This window comes from Cavia porcellus, unplaced genomic scaffold (assembly GCF_034190915.1).
Source record: "Cavia porcellus strain 051 isolate PalLab524CR breed Dunkin Hartley unplaced genomic scaffold, mCavPor4.1 scaffold_26, whole genome shotgun sequence".
In the NCBI taxonomy this organism is placed as follows: domain Eukaryota; kingdom Metazoa; phylum Chordata; class Mammalia; order Rodentia; family Caviidae; genus Cavia; species Cavia porcellus.
Window position 1 is genome coordinate 33,765,038 of NW_026947509.1, and position 15,807 is coordinate 33,780,844.

A 15,807-nucleotide genomic window follows, 5' to 3' on the forward strand; every position below is an offset into this window, starting at 1 on the left:
AATGAGCTCAAGGCCAGCTTGAACTGCATAGTGAGACCCTGTCTCAAGAAAATAAATAAATATAGACAGAAATGAAATGTTGAGTCATTAAATTACCAAGTTGGGCTTGAACTTGTTTCTCCTCTTAAGGTGCTGTGACTCCAGGTATGTGCCTCTGAGCCTGGTTTTTGGATTTCTGAAACAGGGTCTGACTGTAGACCAGGTCAGGCTAACTTACTATGTAGCCCAGACTGGCCTTCAACTCACGCTCCTTCTGCCTTGGCCTTCCAAGTGCTGCTGACAGTTGTGTACCACCACACCGGCCACAGTTTCGCCTCTCCTAATTACTTCCTGCAGTGTTTGTTGGACAAGCACTTGACCCTTGTCTTTAAGTGACCTGCCATCACAAGTTCTGCCCGGTGGTACAGTGCCTGAGCTAGTGGAATCCATGTGGCCCAGATGACTGCTGGGTCTTGACACTCACTTTGGGAGGTGAAAACCTCACAGCAGCTTGGTCTGGAAGCTCCCGTGTAGATGGCCTAATTGCGGCTGGCAGGACTGCAGTGATCAAGTCCCATCACGTTCCACCCCACTCTTTCGACACAGCACCTTAATGTGCAGTGCAGGCGGGCCTTGAACTCATTATGTAGCTCAGTCTGGCCTCCAACTCACAGAGATGCTCCTGCCTCAGCCTCCAGAGTGCTGGGATTATAGGCTAAGCTTGAAATTCTGATCCTCCTGCCTGGCCTCCTTGAATGCTGGGTCACAGGTTAAGTGCCTAGGGAAGCTGTGCATTCAAGGCTTGGTCTCCAGCCTGTGGGGCTGTGGATGGCCTCTTCAGCAGGTGTGGCCTGGCAGAAGTTAAGGTTACGATGAGGGCTCCCTAAAGAGGTCACCGGGACCCAAGCCCTTTGCTGGCTCCCTCACTCACCTCTCTTGCATGCCACCTTACAGAGGCCCAGGACAGGGCGCCCAGGGCCCTCAACCTGGACCTCTAACCTGGGGCAAGCCATTCTTCTGTGTCCCTGGGAACTCGTGACAGTAGGAGGGAGCTGAGTGGCAGCCGGGCCCAGCAGTGCCTCCCTAGCTATTTCCTTCCGTGGGCACTGGCCATGAGGGGCCCGATTAGGCTACGTAATGTAAGGGATCCTAGTGGAGGCGGGGAGGGTTTTCATCGCATAAGGCTCGGAACTCACTTCTATTTCCCTACTCTAAACCCAGGCAGGATAAACAGCAATATTTTGATATTTAAAAGGTGCACTGACTTACAATGATGATTAACACTAACTGGCAAAGTTTCTAAGCAATCCCTGCCAACGTGCTCAGCAGCACAGTGCTCAGACTCAAGTCCTCAGCTGTGCACCAAGCCCTGCACCCCGAGCCCCACGCAGACAGGGCCACAGCCTGTGCTCACAGTTCTGTTTATTACCAGGGAGGATCGTGCGCAAAGTAGCAGCCCCGAGTCGCGCTTGCCAGAGCCCCGTCCAACCCACTGTCCAATTCCTGGAAATCCATTCTCAGAGCACCACGGACCACAAGCACTGTCTGGGCGGGAAATGACTGCCACTCTCAGGGTCCTGGGGAAGACTGGGGGACAGTCAGGGAAAACCCCGCGGGGCTGGGGTCAGCAGCTCCCAACACCCACTCCAGGAATCCGTCTCTAGAGCTGGGGACAGCGACCGTGTCTGCCTCCGCTTCTGACGCCGATCAGGAGGCAGGGGCGTGGGGAGCAGCTCTAGGAAACATCAGAGACTAATGGAACAAATGAGACAGGAAAAAAAAAAAAAAAAAAAAAAAGGCAAAACCATGGCCACTATACCTAACCACTAGGCCCTACAAAGGCCTCACTCATATATTCACTGCAATCGCGCGCGCGTGCGCGCGCGCGCGCACACACACACACATCCATCCATCCATCCATCCATCCATTCAGGTGGATACCCAAAGGAAGGCAAATCCAAATGTCCGATCTCTTTGGAATTTTCCAGCCATGGGAGGTTGGGGCAAAGGGGCCTCCCGGGTCCATGCAGATCCCCAGTCCCTGTGGCTCCGGTTCCTCCTCCTCCTCTCCAGACATTCAGGGCTGCCACGCCGGCTTCTCCAGCCCAAGCTCACCTCAAGCCTCTGCACTCAGATTCTTTCGGGAAAGCACCCCAAACGACTCAGGCGCTGGGAAGCTGGCAGAAAGTGAGTTGCACGCAGCAAGGGGTGCCTGCTGCTCTCTGTCCCTGTCAGGCCTGGGGCCGAGGCAGACACCCACAGGTGGCAGATATCCCAGGACAGACGCAGTGGCAGGTCCCAGGGTCCCGCTCCCCAGTGCTGCCTGGAGGCTGCTGTCCATCACTTCCTGGGACCCAGGTGCTCTCCTGACCTCTGGCTCCACATTTCCACAGCCAAGGCCCCAGCCCCTCCGAGGGTCTGGTTGTTGAAAGCCTGCTGGCGGGAGCCTGCCCAGGGTCCTGGGCTACAATCAGCACGAACGATGGAGCCTGGAGGTGGGGTCCCCGCCACCATAGGCAGGCACAGCCACACAAGTCAAGCCGTCCAGCGTGCCCTTTCTTCAGCCCTGCCGTCCCTCTTTCCTCACCACAGCGTGGCTCCCATCCTGCCCGGGCCTGCGCTGCAGCCTTGTCCCCCGTGCTGCGTCAGAGGTCAAGGGACCCAGCCTACTCCAGCCCAGGTCTAAGTGCAGCAGTGCCTGAAAGGCGGGGTCCCACAGGAGGGAAGCCGGGGCTTAGGCAGGTGCGTGCACCACAACCTGGGCAGTCGCTGCCGCAGCCGTAATGCACATCCGGACTGGTGGCTCGACAAGGAAGGGAGAGCTGGGGCAGGGCTGAGGGCGGCGCTGGGCCCCCGCCTCCGCACGCACCGTAACACTGATACCGCAGCCTGCAGATGGCTCGGGTTCACAGGTGGGCAGCAGTCTGTTACAGCCACGGCTTCTTTCTTCTGCGGCTGCGTGAGGCCTTTGGTGGCGGGGAATTTGGCGGCAGCGGTCCTCCAGGAACGGTGCACGCGGCTCAGGCGTGCCCTGCCAGGAGCAGCCGATGGCTGGCGGGAGGCCTCCCGTCCATCCAGACAAACACACATACAGAAAAGGGTTATTGCCAGCTCATGTACTTTCACAATGTGATTTTTGTATTTCGAAAACTTGAATTGTCCCTGGAAGAGAAAATGGGAGAAAACAGAGCACTCAGTGCAGCAACGGCCAGACACTTGCACACGCGCATCCTGGGGCCCCCTTCCTCAACAGCCTAATCCAAACAGCAGCTGCCTCCTCCCTGGCCAGAACTTCACTCCGGGGGCGGTTCTAACAGCAAATGAACGCAGCCACTTCGGTGCAGACTAAAAGGGGCTGGTGAGACAGTAATGTGGAATAGTGACATAGTGTAACACTATGTTGCTCAGAAAAAGAAAAAGCAGCTTCTACTGATGGAAAAGCTCCCCGGGATGGACTCACAGCCTGGAGAGCAGAATGCTGGGCACTTGGCCAGGTACAGTGACACCCCATGGAGGTTAAGGCAAGAGGGTTACTCTGAGGCTGACCCCAGCTACTTAGTTCAAAGCCAGCCTGGATTACACAGGGAGACCCTGTCTCAAAAAACCCACCTCCTGGGGCTGGGGATTTAGCTCAGCAGCATAAGTGCCTGCCTTGCAAGCAGGCAGTCGTAAGTTTGATCCCCCGTACCAATAAAAACGAAAAAGACAAAAAAAAAAAAAAAAAAAAACTACCTCCCCAAGCAAGCCAGCCCCCAGAGCAGTGTGCACACACAGCTACCTTTGGGGAGGTTGGGGGAGAAATAAGGTTATATACTCACATCTGCATACACGTATGCTACAGGGCTTCAAGGTGCCCACGGCGGCAACCTGTACACTAACTAAGCCATGTGATACACAAAACCCACCCATGGCCCTGGTTTAAAACATGGAACTGATGCTGGTGTAGTGTACGTCTGTAATTCCAGCACTTTGGAGGTTGAGGCAGGATGATAGCCAGTTCAGGGCCCGACTGAACTGCACAGTGAGAACCTGCCTAAAAAATAAAGCAAAACCCTATGGAGCTGCTCATCCAGGCGGCGCACACTGAGGCTTCTTCGGCTGAGTCCTGAAGGAGGCTGGGGAAGGGGCGCGCAGCCCCTTGTCACCTTCTGCAGACGCAGTCTGACACCCACTGTGAGCCTTTCCCAAGCAGCCAGTGCCATCTCAGCAATGCATGTCACGACCCGAGCCCCAGTATCTCAGGAGTTCTCCGGCAGGGACTTCAAAGGTCACCCAGCAGCTGTGCTATCTGGGGCTTCAGGTTTAATTCTATGGGTATGGATGGGGACTTTCTCATTCAGCTGGCTTCAGAGTCATTACTGTTTCCGTTTTGATTTAAAGGAACTCTGAAAGGAACCAATCTTAAAGTTGTTAAAAATAACTGAGCCTCTGGAAAAAGGTCCAGAGTAAATAAAAACTGAAGACAGGGAAAGCGTCACCTGTACGTTGGGTGGTGGTGACAGCAGTTGGCATTGAGCCAGAGCCCTGCACCTAGAGGTGGTGGCAGACAAGGACTGCGGGGAGGAGAGCTGCCTGGTGACCTGGCCACCAAGAAATGGATGATCTCTAAATGGTGCCTATGCGCCTGCCCAAGTGACTCATTTAGGGTCATCTGGGCATCTCAGCCATTTTCATCAAAGAGCACAAGGCTGAATACACAGTTAATGGTGGTTATTACTTTAAAAGAGCAATGGTATTAAAAAACTGCTCAGATGGTGAAAAACCTCAAAAGGACAGATTGCTATGAGGAGCCACAAGCAGCCAGCAGAGGATGCGAGCACCACGGGTGGGCCTGCAGGGAGTGGGCTCTGCTCCTCCCCACCCCCTGCACCCTCGATGCCTGGACAGCTGGTCTGGCAGGGACTTGAGGGGAGGGTGCACAGGCAGGGTCATGGGAGACTGTGGAGGAATCTTCTACCCAACTAAGGGAGACAGCAGTTAAGTACCCAACCAGCTCTGGGGGCTACTAAGGGATCCTCAGGCCAGTTACCGCCACAAGCAGCTCATTTGATCTTTTTTAAAAATTTCTTTCTTTGGTACCAGGAATCCAACTCGGGGCCTCCTGCTTACCAGGCAGGAGCTGGGCCTGCTGAGCTGCTTCCCTGCCCCTACTCATTTGATCTTTTGAAAGATTCCTGTACTATCCTGAGGTTGGGCCGGAAATACAATTTTCCTCTATGGTAGGCAGATTTCTCCCACGCTGCCCACTTGGATATGTAGCACCTGCTCCAGTTTCTGTTCTTATTGGAGACCTATTTACCATCTGAAAACCTTCTAGGAAGTCCTACAATTCTGAGGTCCACTTGCAAAATGTGGAGAAAAGTTAAAAAGCTAGGAGAATCCACCTACGAGCTTCTGGAGTGAACAGGCAACAAAGAGCAGGAGGGTGAGTGACTGCCCTTGCTGGGATAGGCAGTGGCAGGATGATGGCCGAGAGGGTTGTGGCTGTGGTCCCGCTTGCTCAAAAAAGTGGGAGAACAGCTTGGCACAACAGCTGGTTTGAGGCCCACCTTTTGCAGTCTGGGGGCCTAGGGTTCACTGCAGACCCAACGCAGAGGGGCAGCAGACAGGGAAAGCGGGCCTGCAGACCTGGGGAGGAAGACGGGAGCTTTTCCCCTTTTCATATGCTTTTGTCCTCTTCAGGGCGAACTAAAATCCAGGAATCCATTGTGAGCTCCGGAAAGCCACCTGGTCGGCTCTGGCCATGCTGATAAGGCATGCGCTACCCTCAGTGTACCACAGAGGACATGGGTGTTCCCAGGGGAGGTGGGACAGTTCTTTTTTGCTGGGTGTGTAACATATGCCTGAAATCTCAGCTACTCCAGAGGCTGAGGCAGGAGAATTGCCTGAGTTCATGAATTTAAGACCAGTCTGGGAAACAGCAAACTTCACTTCAATTAATCAACCAACCAATCATTAAAAAATAATAATAAAGCCGGGCATGGTGGTGAATGCCTATAATCCTAGCATTTGGGAGGCTGGGGCAGGACTGTTCTAAGCTCAAGACCAGCCTGGGCTACAAAGTGAGCTCAAGGCCAACCTGAACTGCATAGCAAGACCCTGTCTCAGTAAAGTAAAATAAAATAAAGGAATATACACCATGGCTAACTAAAGTACTTAGCATACACTGAGTCCCTAGGTTCAATCCCCAGTACTGTGAAGAAAAAAGGGAAAGAAGGCCAGGGATGTAGCTCAGTAGTATAGCGCCTGCCTGGCAAGTGCAAGGTCCTGAGTTCAATTCCTAGTACCAAAAAAACAAAAAAGAAAAAAGTGAAAGAATTGTCTTCTGGATGGGAGACTCTTCCAAACTGGCTTCTAATGACACTGCCTGATACAGCGAGAAAACAAGGCCTACTCTCTGAAATGGCTGTCTACCTGCTCAGCCTCGAAGTGTACCCCTTCTGCATATCTCGACACAATTCTTCCTCGGAAACCCCATGCTAAGGCAGGGGTCAACATGGCAGGCGGCACCGGCAGGCGAGGCACTAGGGCAGAGCACCCCCTAATCCAGAGTTTGGAGTCACTCTGCAGAAGCACCTGGCAAGGAGTCTGCTCAGAGGGTGGGAAGGCTGCTTCAGGTGCCCTCTGCCAGCTGCGTCTGCTCAGGGCAGTTCTGGCTTCCTCTCTCCCTCGCCTTGTCAGTAAAGCCGCAAACTCAGTCTAGGTTCCCAGGGGCAAATCTCTGCCTCTGTTCTCCCACCCAGGGGCCACACTGCTGCGTTTCCCCAGTGACATGGGTCCCTGTCCCGTGCCTGCCAGCCCAGCCATGTAGACAGCCAGGTGTTCCTGGGCTGTGACTCTAGCTGAAGCCATGGCCAAAGGGCAAGGCCCCTTTGTAAGGGAAGTCCAATAAAATAGTTTTACAATACCAACAGTCATATGTAATGACATTATCAATAAATGCAGAAAAGGCTTTGAGGCATTAAAATTGATTGACTGACTGACTACTGGAAATTAAGTGTTGGGCCTCCCATACTCTAGACAAGCACAGCACCACCAACCTGTATCCTGGCCCCTTTCTATTTTACACTGAGCTAAGGTCTCACTACTCATTGTGTGGTGCAACTTCTACCCTCCTAAGCTACTCCATAAGCTACTCATTGTGTGGTGCAACTTCTATCCTCCTACCTCAGCCTCCGAGGTAGGGTAATTGGTGCGCACCACCGCACTCAAAAACTTAGTAGTTTTTCTACCCATTTCTTCATAGAGCATGACCTCCTCAGGAGAAAAACAGAGGAAGAGAGGCTGGAGTGCCACGGACAGTAGAGTGGCAGATGCAGTCAAAGGGTCGGACCCGTCCTATGAAGCCAGCCTACACCAGGGAGACGACACAGGGTCTTAGCCAGGCTCTCCCTCCGCACTCCCAAGTCTGCGCTTCAAGAAGCTACACCTGGGCCATCAAGTACCTGGCAGATACAGACAGACGTGGGCTGCCAGAGGCTGCACAACAGTGATCACACGAGTAGCAGAACTACTCAGAGCAATCCAAAGGCACTTTCTCTTGGGGGATTTAGTGCCTGCTATGTGGAGAGGGAGCTGTTCTAAGTTTTCTTCCATTCTGTTTCAAATGAAGGGTTTTTCTCCATGGAAACTGAGACATCTCATCCCTTCCCACTTGTCAAGTACAAGTGACTCCAGGACCTTCACACTAAAATATAGCTCTGGCCCGTTTTTATTTTGAGACAGGGTCTTGCTAAGTCATTCACCCAGGCTGGGCTCCAACTTGCAATCCTTCTCCCTCATCCCCTCAAAATGCTAGGATCAGAGGTGCATGCCACCATGTCTGGCTCTCAATTTTTGTAACTTTTTTTTTTGAGACAGGGTCTTGCCCGATAAGTTAGGCTGGCCTTGAACTTATGGCAGTCCTCCTGCCTCAGCCTCCTGGGTGCTAGGACTACAGGCATGTGCCACTCACTCAGGTTGCCTTTTTTTTTGGAGACAGTATCTCACAATATAAACTTGCCTTGTACTACTACAATGCCTAGGCTGGCCTCAAACTCCCAGGGATCTTCTTGCCTCAGCCTCCCAAATGCTGTGATTACAAGTATACACTACCATGCCTGGCTCTTGGCTCTCAATTTTAAAAGGTACAAAGAAGTCAAATATGGGGCTGGGGATTTAGCTCAGCGGCATAAGTGCCTGCCTTGTAAGTGCATGGTCATGAGTTCGATCCCCGGTACAGATTAAAAAAAAAAAAGTAAAATACACTGTTCGATTAAATGATGACAAAATTTTCTTATCACACTCAGTTCATCCCAACTTTGAGAATACTAAGAAAAAAAAAACCCTTAAAAATAATTAAGATGGTAATATTATTAACACAATTCCATCACATCACTGTGCTTCTGAGTGTGTATCCAGCCTGCAGGTTCGGAACTTACACTACCAGAGCTGACACGGATCTACATTTTGGAATTCTACAACTTATAAACTACTTTTGAAAATCTGGAACTGCTACCTAAAGACTAAATGTACAGTAGTGGAGGCAGACTATAAAGTGGGGGCACTGCCCACATGCACAGGGGTCCTGCAACTGCTGTCTCCAGGTCACACTGGAGCCACAGAGCACCCAGACCCTCGGCCACCAGCATCTGCCCCACAGTGGCGCTTCTCTCCAGCCAACCTGAGGCATGCAGGCTTCTTCCTGGGAAGGTGACTTGTGAGGTAGCTGCTGCCCCAAACAGGGATGGTGGGGAGGTGGTGGTGGTGGGGTGGTGGTGGTGGTGGGGTGGCAGCCTGGTAGCTTGGAGCAGGCGTTCCTCTGTGGCCCAGGTAAGACACTGGCCTTTCATCCTTCCCTTTCATACTGAATAAACTCACCTACTTCCCGTGCCAGAGACAGACATGGACGTGCGCACAGATGTCTGTAAGGTGGATGCTGCCCTGCGTCCTCCTTGAGCTGACTGTGATGCCCTAGCTCTAGCTGGAGTGCAGCCTGCACCTGTCTCTTATGTGACCAAGTGCACTCCAGCCCATTTACTTGCACTGCTCGAAGTCTGAACTTACAGCACTATTTGTGCATAATCAACAGACACCACCAGCAAATGAGACACATCCCTCACTTAGTCAGGGCCTATGGGACTGCCCTTCTGGCTACAGAACTGCAGCAGACAGTGTGAAAATGGTGTTATTAGAGCCACCAGAAAAAAGCTCGGAGCCATGATAAAACGTCAGCATAAGGGATTTCTGAGACCCACTGTCACTTTCAGGTGGGGGTGAGACGCATAATGAGGCAAAATGAGGGTCCATCAGGAGACATGGGACTGGTCAGGGAGGCTGGATGCTGGCAGGGGCAAGGCTGGGGTCAAAGGGCAAGGGCGTCCCTGTGGGGAGAGGATCCCTCCAGCTGAGGTGTATCATGGGGTTACAGAGAAGGTAGACAAGGCCCTACCCTGAGTGTGAGACAGAGGGGGAGCGCCGATCAGCGGCCGCTGCTGTTCACTAGGCCATGAAACTCCTCCCAGGCCCTGGCAAACCAGAGACAAAAAACACAACAACACATTCAGATCAAACGCTTTTACAGAGAGCAGACACCATCACCCGCCTCCCATCCAGATGTCCCCTAGGATGTGGGGCCAAGGCAGCAGGACTGAGCAGCTAGGCTCCCAATATTTTATTGCTGGGTGGGCAGCTGGCCCTGCCTCTATTGTGCTCGTGTTGGAAGCGTGGCCCTCCTTACTGGAGGATCTGCCACCATGCCCCTGTAGCAACGCCACAGGAGGCCATTGAGGTCAGAGCTGACGCTCAGTCAAGCCCAGAAACATGTCCAACTCTGCAGCAGGGGCAAGAGCAAATCCCCGCCTCCTCCACCTGGAGTCTCCGGGAACAGGTGGTGAAAACCATGATCTCTATCAGGCCTTGCCCCAAGGGCAAAGCCAAGCACCCAACAGCTCTGCGCTGCTGCTGCTGCTGGTGCTGCTGCGAGAGGTACAATGAAGAACTTACACCTTCTCTGCTTGCAGGGTTCCAGACTTGGGCTCTCAATGCGACAGGTTCCCTCTACTTTTTTTAAACACTTGTGTAATAATTATACAAGTGAAGCTGTGGAGGTTACGGCAGAAACAAGGCTCAATGTGATTTGCATGTAGAGTAACTCAATTTGGGAACTGGGCAAAGGAAAGGTTAAGAAACGAGACAGAAAGGATAGGGAGGTTTGTAGGCAGTGTCCAGCAGCAAGGCCTTGGGCACTGCAGGAGAAAGGAACTAGGCGAAGATGACACCTTAGGCACTAGGTGCTCCGCCCAGAGTTACTTTCACCCTTTTAGGCCTGAAGCATTAAGTTCCTTGCAGATTATATATAAAATCCAGGGCTTCTAAACAGGAAGTTCTTTACCATTACTTCATTCTTGGTTTAAGTTCATGACATAGCACGTGGAGTGAAAATATACCGTATTACTAATGATACATTTAATAATGACTACTAAAATACACCTTTTTCCAAGCTTTCCACAGATACCTTCTATAAAAAAAAAAAAAAAAAAAAGAGCAGGCCTAGGAGATATAGTTCAGCAGTGAAGCATCTGCCCAGCATGTGCAGCAAAACCCTGGGTACAACCCCTGCACTGCAAATGAATTGGCTGATTAATTCTTATAAGGAGGGACTACGTGGAGAGACCTGACACAGATCCAACTTCATCTTTCTAAGCATTACTTGTAGCCATCTCATTAGAATTTCTCTTCTGAACGGCGCATCTGTAACTGCTTGTAAGACAATAGTTTCTTCCATGAGCATCACCCAAGCTGCTAAAACAGCTGACTGGCTTGAGGACAAAATGTGAAGACAAGTGTGCTGGACTCTGTTGCTCCCCAAACTCAACTTCCTCAGCAGGACGTGTGTCCTGCAGCCTTTCCTGGAGAGATGGTGACGAGATGCACTCTAAGCCCGTGGGTGATACTGGAAGGCAACTTTACTCTGCACTCCAAATGAAGATGCGGCCAAAGCAAACGCCAATGCTGGGCAGTGACCCCTGGGAAAGCTTTCTTTTAAAAACAGAATTTTAAATTCTACCTTAAACAATAAAGAAAGTTTCAACAAAAACTTAGGCAGCTACGTTGATGCTTCAGCTCTTTTTGATTCCAGAAAAGCCTGCACCTACCACACTAACCTAAACCAAGTAGCTTCTTGAGTCAAGATCCTTCAAGTGGATTTCGGAGCCCCCTCAAATCCACGGTGTTAAACTGCTCTCTCAGTTCCCCTGGAAACAACCTTCCTGTACCTGAAGCCTCAGTGTGAAGAACCTGGGTTTGGAAATTTACTTGCAGATTTCCTAGTAATGAAACAGCTGGTGAAAACCTTGGTATGGTCACTCTTTTGATAGGCCAGTGAGTCTGAATAGACTAGCTATTTTCTACCCTGGCATCAGGTATATTAGGGAATACTGGAATTTTCTTTTTTTTTAATTAAGAAAGAACAAGTTAACAAATGTCAGATGACTGGAATTTCTAAAAACAGAAAAAAAATCACCGAGACTAATACAGCCTACAGGGGATTCTGAGCAGATCCCAATGGCAGAGTTACAAAGGGCCTTGTACAGTCCGCTTGTCCAGCTCACTTACCAGAAAGCAAATTCTGAGAGCAGAGAGATCCTGTTTCTGCATAACGGCACTGTCTTCTACCATGCCAACCTTGCAAGGCTCAGAGCCACGCACGCAGTCAGCCCACTGCTTCCTGCCAACCTTTACTTCCCTCAGGGCTTGGAGAAGCAGCATGGTGGGGCAGCTCAAAACCACAAGCCAGACCAGTGGTAATGCTAGGAGCTGGCTTGGTCCTTGCCTGTACATTGGTAACTTCTAGACGCAGTGAAGGATCCCAACTACAGCAGTCACTGTGGTGGAGCACAGGGGAGCCCCCCCACCTTCACCTCACTGCAGAGGCAGCTGGTCAGGCTTGCCCAGCACTGCAGTCCCACCAGGAAGCTGCCTGCCTTCTCTTCCCATCCCAGAGCAGTCTCCTCACAAGACAGTGCTGTCTACACAGCCGGCATCCCGCTCTATCCTATAGGCCCCATGATGGTGGCTGTCATGACATCCCTCCTCAAAGCAGAGGACACAGCAAGTTGCTTGACACTTGTAAGGACAAAACTTGATGAAAACTCAAGTGTGATCTGGCCTCATTAAAAGGAGCCATGACACGAACAAGACCCCTCCTTCTTGAGCTCCATGTCTCCAGGATGATCAGGACTAAATAAGCACAAAGCTCCACGGCTCGCCTGGGGTGCAGCAGGCAGTCACAGCAGGGGGTGTGGACAGCTAAGAAGACCAAGATGAAGGACGCTGGAAACGACAAGAGCAAGCTGAAGGGCAGTGCTAGGCAGACCCTGGGCACCTCCTTGAGACATGCCCTTGGTCTCTCAGCAGCCCTCACCTCAGGAGGACCCTGGGAGACCACTGATGGCACTGCCTTCCTTTCCCTTGGAGTCTCAAGTCCCAGCACTTGCTGTGCCTGGGCTCAGCTATGTGCAGGGGCACAGCTATGGACAGCCCCGGCAGACTAATGCACAACTATTTCTGACTTCTCACGTGTGACTGGGGTCCGAGAGGCCTCAAGGTCAGCCTGGTGCTGCCTGATCAACTCTTGCTCCGCAGGATGACACTAAGCTGGAGCAGTACAATGCAGCTGGAGTTCAGGTCAACACATGTAATGAGACGGTGGAAGGCGGGTGGGGGCCAGAAGTGGTCATTCTTTGATTGAGGCTAAAAGCAGAGAATGGGTTTTTCCATTTCCCAGAAAATCTCTAGTATTCTAAATACTTCAATCAGTTCGGGGGATGCAATAAACGGAGACAGGACACAGACACTCCCTCAATGCCGAGCTCGGGGGATTAGGAGCCTGGGCCCCCTGGAGACCGCAGTAAGTCTGAGTGGTATCGTGCCACTGCTACTGTAGAGACCATTCAGCCACTTTCATGGATCCTCTGCAGGAGGCACTCCCAAGACATGCAAAAATGATTACCTATAGCGGTGGAGGAGGGAGACTCCTCAGAAAGTCTAAGAGAAAACAAGGCTAGCAGAAGCTCTCCATGCAGGGTAGTTGCCAAAGGGCATGCTGTAGTACGCACAAGCCACAGCCGCAAGGCTCACAGGAGGCTGGGGTGTACACGCCCACAGGGGCCCACGTACCCTGGGCTGGGGAGGGAAGGCTACCCCTGAGATTGTGCACATAGACCAGCTCCAAGAACAAGATGACCTGGCTCTGTAGGGAAAGCAGAAGATAGGAGGCTGGCAGCGAGCTTGAACCTGGGCAGCTCTGGCACCAGAGAACACCGTTAGCACAAAGCAAGGATGTTGCATGTGTGTGGCCACACACAGATGGAAGCAGGGCTTTACCTCTGAGCGAGAGCTTTCTCTAAAGTAAAAGCAAATGGAAATCGGCAAAGCAAAGGCCAAGGATCCTTCTCCCCACCCTTTACAAACTTCCAAGCAGAACTCAAATCAGAAACCACCCTGGCTGGTCTTCACTGTGATCAGATGGGAGCTGAATTCAAGCACTATGGAACAGGGTCTTTTTGAGAACTACAGGCTCTCAGGACATCAGACCTCAACAGTCCTGGGACCACGTACCACACCACACGAAATGGGGCTCCTGGAAACAAGGCTGCTTTCCCCAGATGACCCTGCATACAGAAGTCTGTGCCATCCCTTAGCATGGTGACAGTCGGTCCGAAGGTCACATCTTGATGCACCATAAAGAGCAAGAGCATGAGACAAGCTAGTTTAGCACCGTTTATTTGTGATCTCAGCTTCTGGCGTAGCTGCCGCAAGTCAGCCTTTCTCAAACACAACATGCTCTTCCATTCCTCTTGTCCGGGACAGAAGGGTCTTCCAGGAGGCACACCAACACAACAAGGAACTCCGTTGATGCCAGCTTCAATGATGGTGCCATCCAGAGAGGGAGAGGGTCATGGCACATTCAACCGCGGCTTCCAGAGGTTTTGAAAAAGTAGTCTTTGGGGGCCCAGCCTGCCTGGCATTCTAGTGGAAGTGCAAAAGGTGGCTCATTGGGAGAGGAAAGAGATGGGGGACAGGAGGGAGGCGGCGTCTGGGTCTGGAGGAGGGTGTTCTGGCCCCACAGTGCTAGGGCTGGAGCCTAAGACATACTCTGGAGAAGGCAGTGCAGCAGGCCAGCCTGCTGTCAGACTAAGAAAAGGGCTGTGGGCTCTGCTGGACTCTGGAGGCCTTATGTGTGCTTTCACAGTAGTCAGGATGAATCAGCTCAGGGTATCAGGAAGGGAGAACCACGGAGAGGGGAGAGGGGACCACAGATACCTCCTCCTTCCCTGCCTCACCTACATGTGAAGCTGGCTCTGGGTTGGGAGGGTGGGGAAAAACTTGAGAGTCTTGGAAATGAGAACTCTACAAACAGGTCTTTCCAGCCTGGACAGAGCCTGGCAGAAAGGCAACAACTACCGGTGCCCCAGAACAGAGAACAAGGCAGATGTGGCTCAAGAAGACAGCACTAACACCGCTGCCGAGGCAAGCCCCGGGGCCAGCGCTGGCCAGGGACTGTGGTGGCTACAATGGTCATAGCCAGTCACATGACTACAGACTAACACCCGCAGCAGTGTGCCAGGGAGGCTGGCCCCAAGTGGGCAGAAGCAACCCCACTCACAAAGCCTGGGAAAGAGATTCTCAAGTGGTCTGCTGCCAAACACATCACCGGGCTCACTACTGGTCTTCAGTAAGAACCACATGATGGTGGCATTCCTAGCGATGGTGATGACAGCAGCATGATGTTTGGCCTACTAAGAGCTTTTCCCTGAGGACTTCTGCTCACAAAGATTCCATTGCCCTCCTCACAAATGCAAAGCATTACTGTCCCCCAGTGTTTAGCTGGGGAAGCTGAAGCAAGAGCTGCACAGCGACTCGCCAAAGGCACGGACTGATTCGTGGCCACGGAGACAACTGGACTTAAGTCCGGCCCCTGCTGGCTGCTCTCACTCCCCATGGAGACATCCTGGCATTTACTCCCACAAGCTTCTCGCTATGGCCTGGGCTTGTCCCTGACCCTTGATCACTAAAGGAGCAGGCTTGCTGGTGACTCGCCCTGCAGAGTGCTCGCTGCCCAGGCCAGAGGAGCTGTCACAGCTGTTCCCTGCATTCTCCTCCCTCACACACCACCCTGCCTTCTCTATGGCTTCAGCTCTACATGCAAACAAATGGCGGCATCAGGCCTGTTAAGCAGTTAATCTCCAGGATAAGAGAACAGACTGAAGCTGAGAGGTTAAACAGACATGCAAAAGGAAGGTAGGGGATGGGTAGGGGAGAGGACTTTACTGTTTGGTGAAATTACCTTAAAAAGCAGCTGAATAAAGAAAAATGCTTTGCTTTCCCTTCAGATAGTGATTAGCATGGGAAAGGCCAGACAGCCTGGAGAAATGAAGCCAGAATAGGCAGTGAAATTGACTCTGCACAAGGGCTCTGTCCCAACACACCCTTCGGCATAGGGGAGGAGACCTCGCCAACAGTACCGCACAGAGTGGCTGAGGCAAAGAGGGGCTGGCTTGTCAGGTCTGCCTCCTCTCCATAAGCCAATCTTCTGCACAACCATGAGCCTCTGGGCCTCACTACAGAACTACTTCTGCTAAGTTCAGGGGCCTGCCCCCCCCCCAGTACCCCCAACACGTACTTGATGCTGTCGGTGTGAGTTTTGTATTCCATAATGGTGTTGGGAGGTAGGTTAAGCACGCGCCGAAGTGTGTCCCGGATTCGGGCTGTGGTCGCTTGGTCACTGGCAGTTTTATTCCATATGGAAATAATGTCCTCCTATGGGAGAGCGAAGGCATTAGCAAG

General features: G+C 52.1%; 1 protein-coding gene across 4 annotated transcripts in view; it reads right to left on the reverse strand.

Annotated features, from left to right (window-relative positions):
- Positions 1 to 1,384: 1,384 nt before the first annotated feature.
- Eif4e2 (eukaryotic translation initiation factor 4E family member 2) overlaps positions 1,385 to 15,807 on the reverse strand; it is a 28,347-nt gene continuing 13,924 nt past the window's right edge. For 2 of the 4 annotated variants that reach the window (XM_003474591.5, XM_005005716.3), the window contains exons 6-7: positions 15,644 to 15,780; positions 13,728 to 13,989 (exon numbers count right to left, since the gene is read on the reverse strand). In XM_003474591.5, coding sequence (XP_003474639.1) covers positions 13,917 to 13,989; positions 15,644 to 15,780 — 210 coding nt within the window. In that variant the 3' untranslated portion in view covers positions 13,728 to 13,916. Of the gene's footprint in view, positions 3,142 to 9,409; positions 9,486 to 13,727; positions 13,990 to 15,643; positions 15,781 to 15,807 lie in introns of those variants that run through there. The other 2 variants (XM_005005718.4, XM_005005719.4) reach the window with 2 other exon arrangements.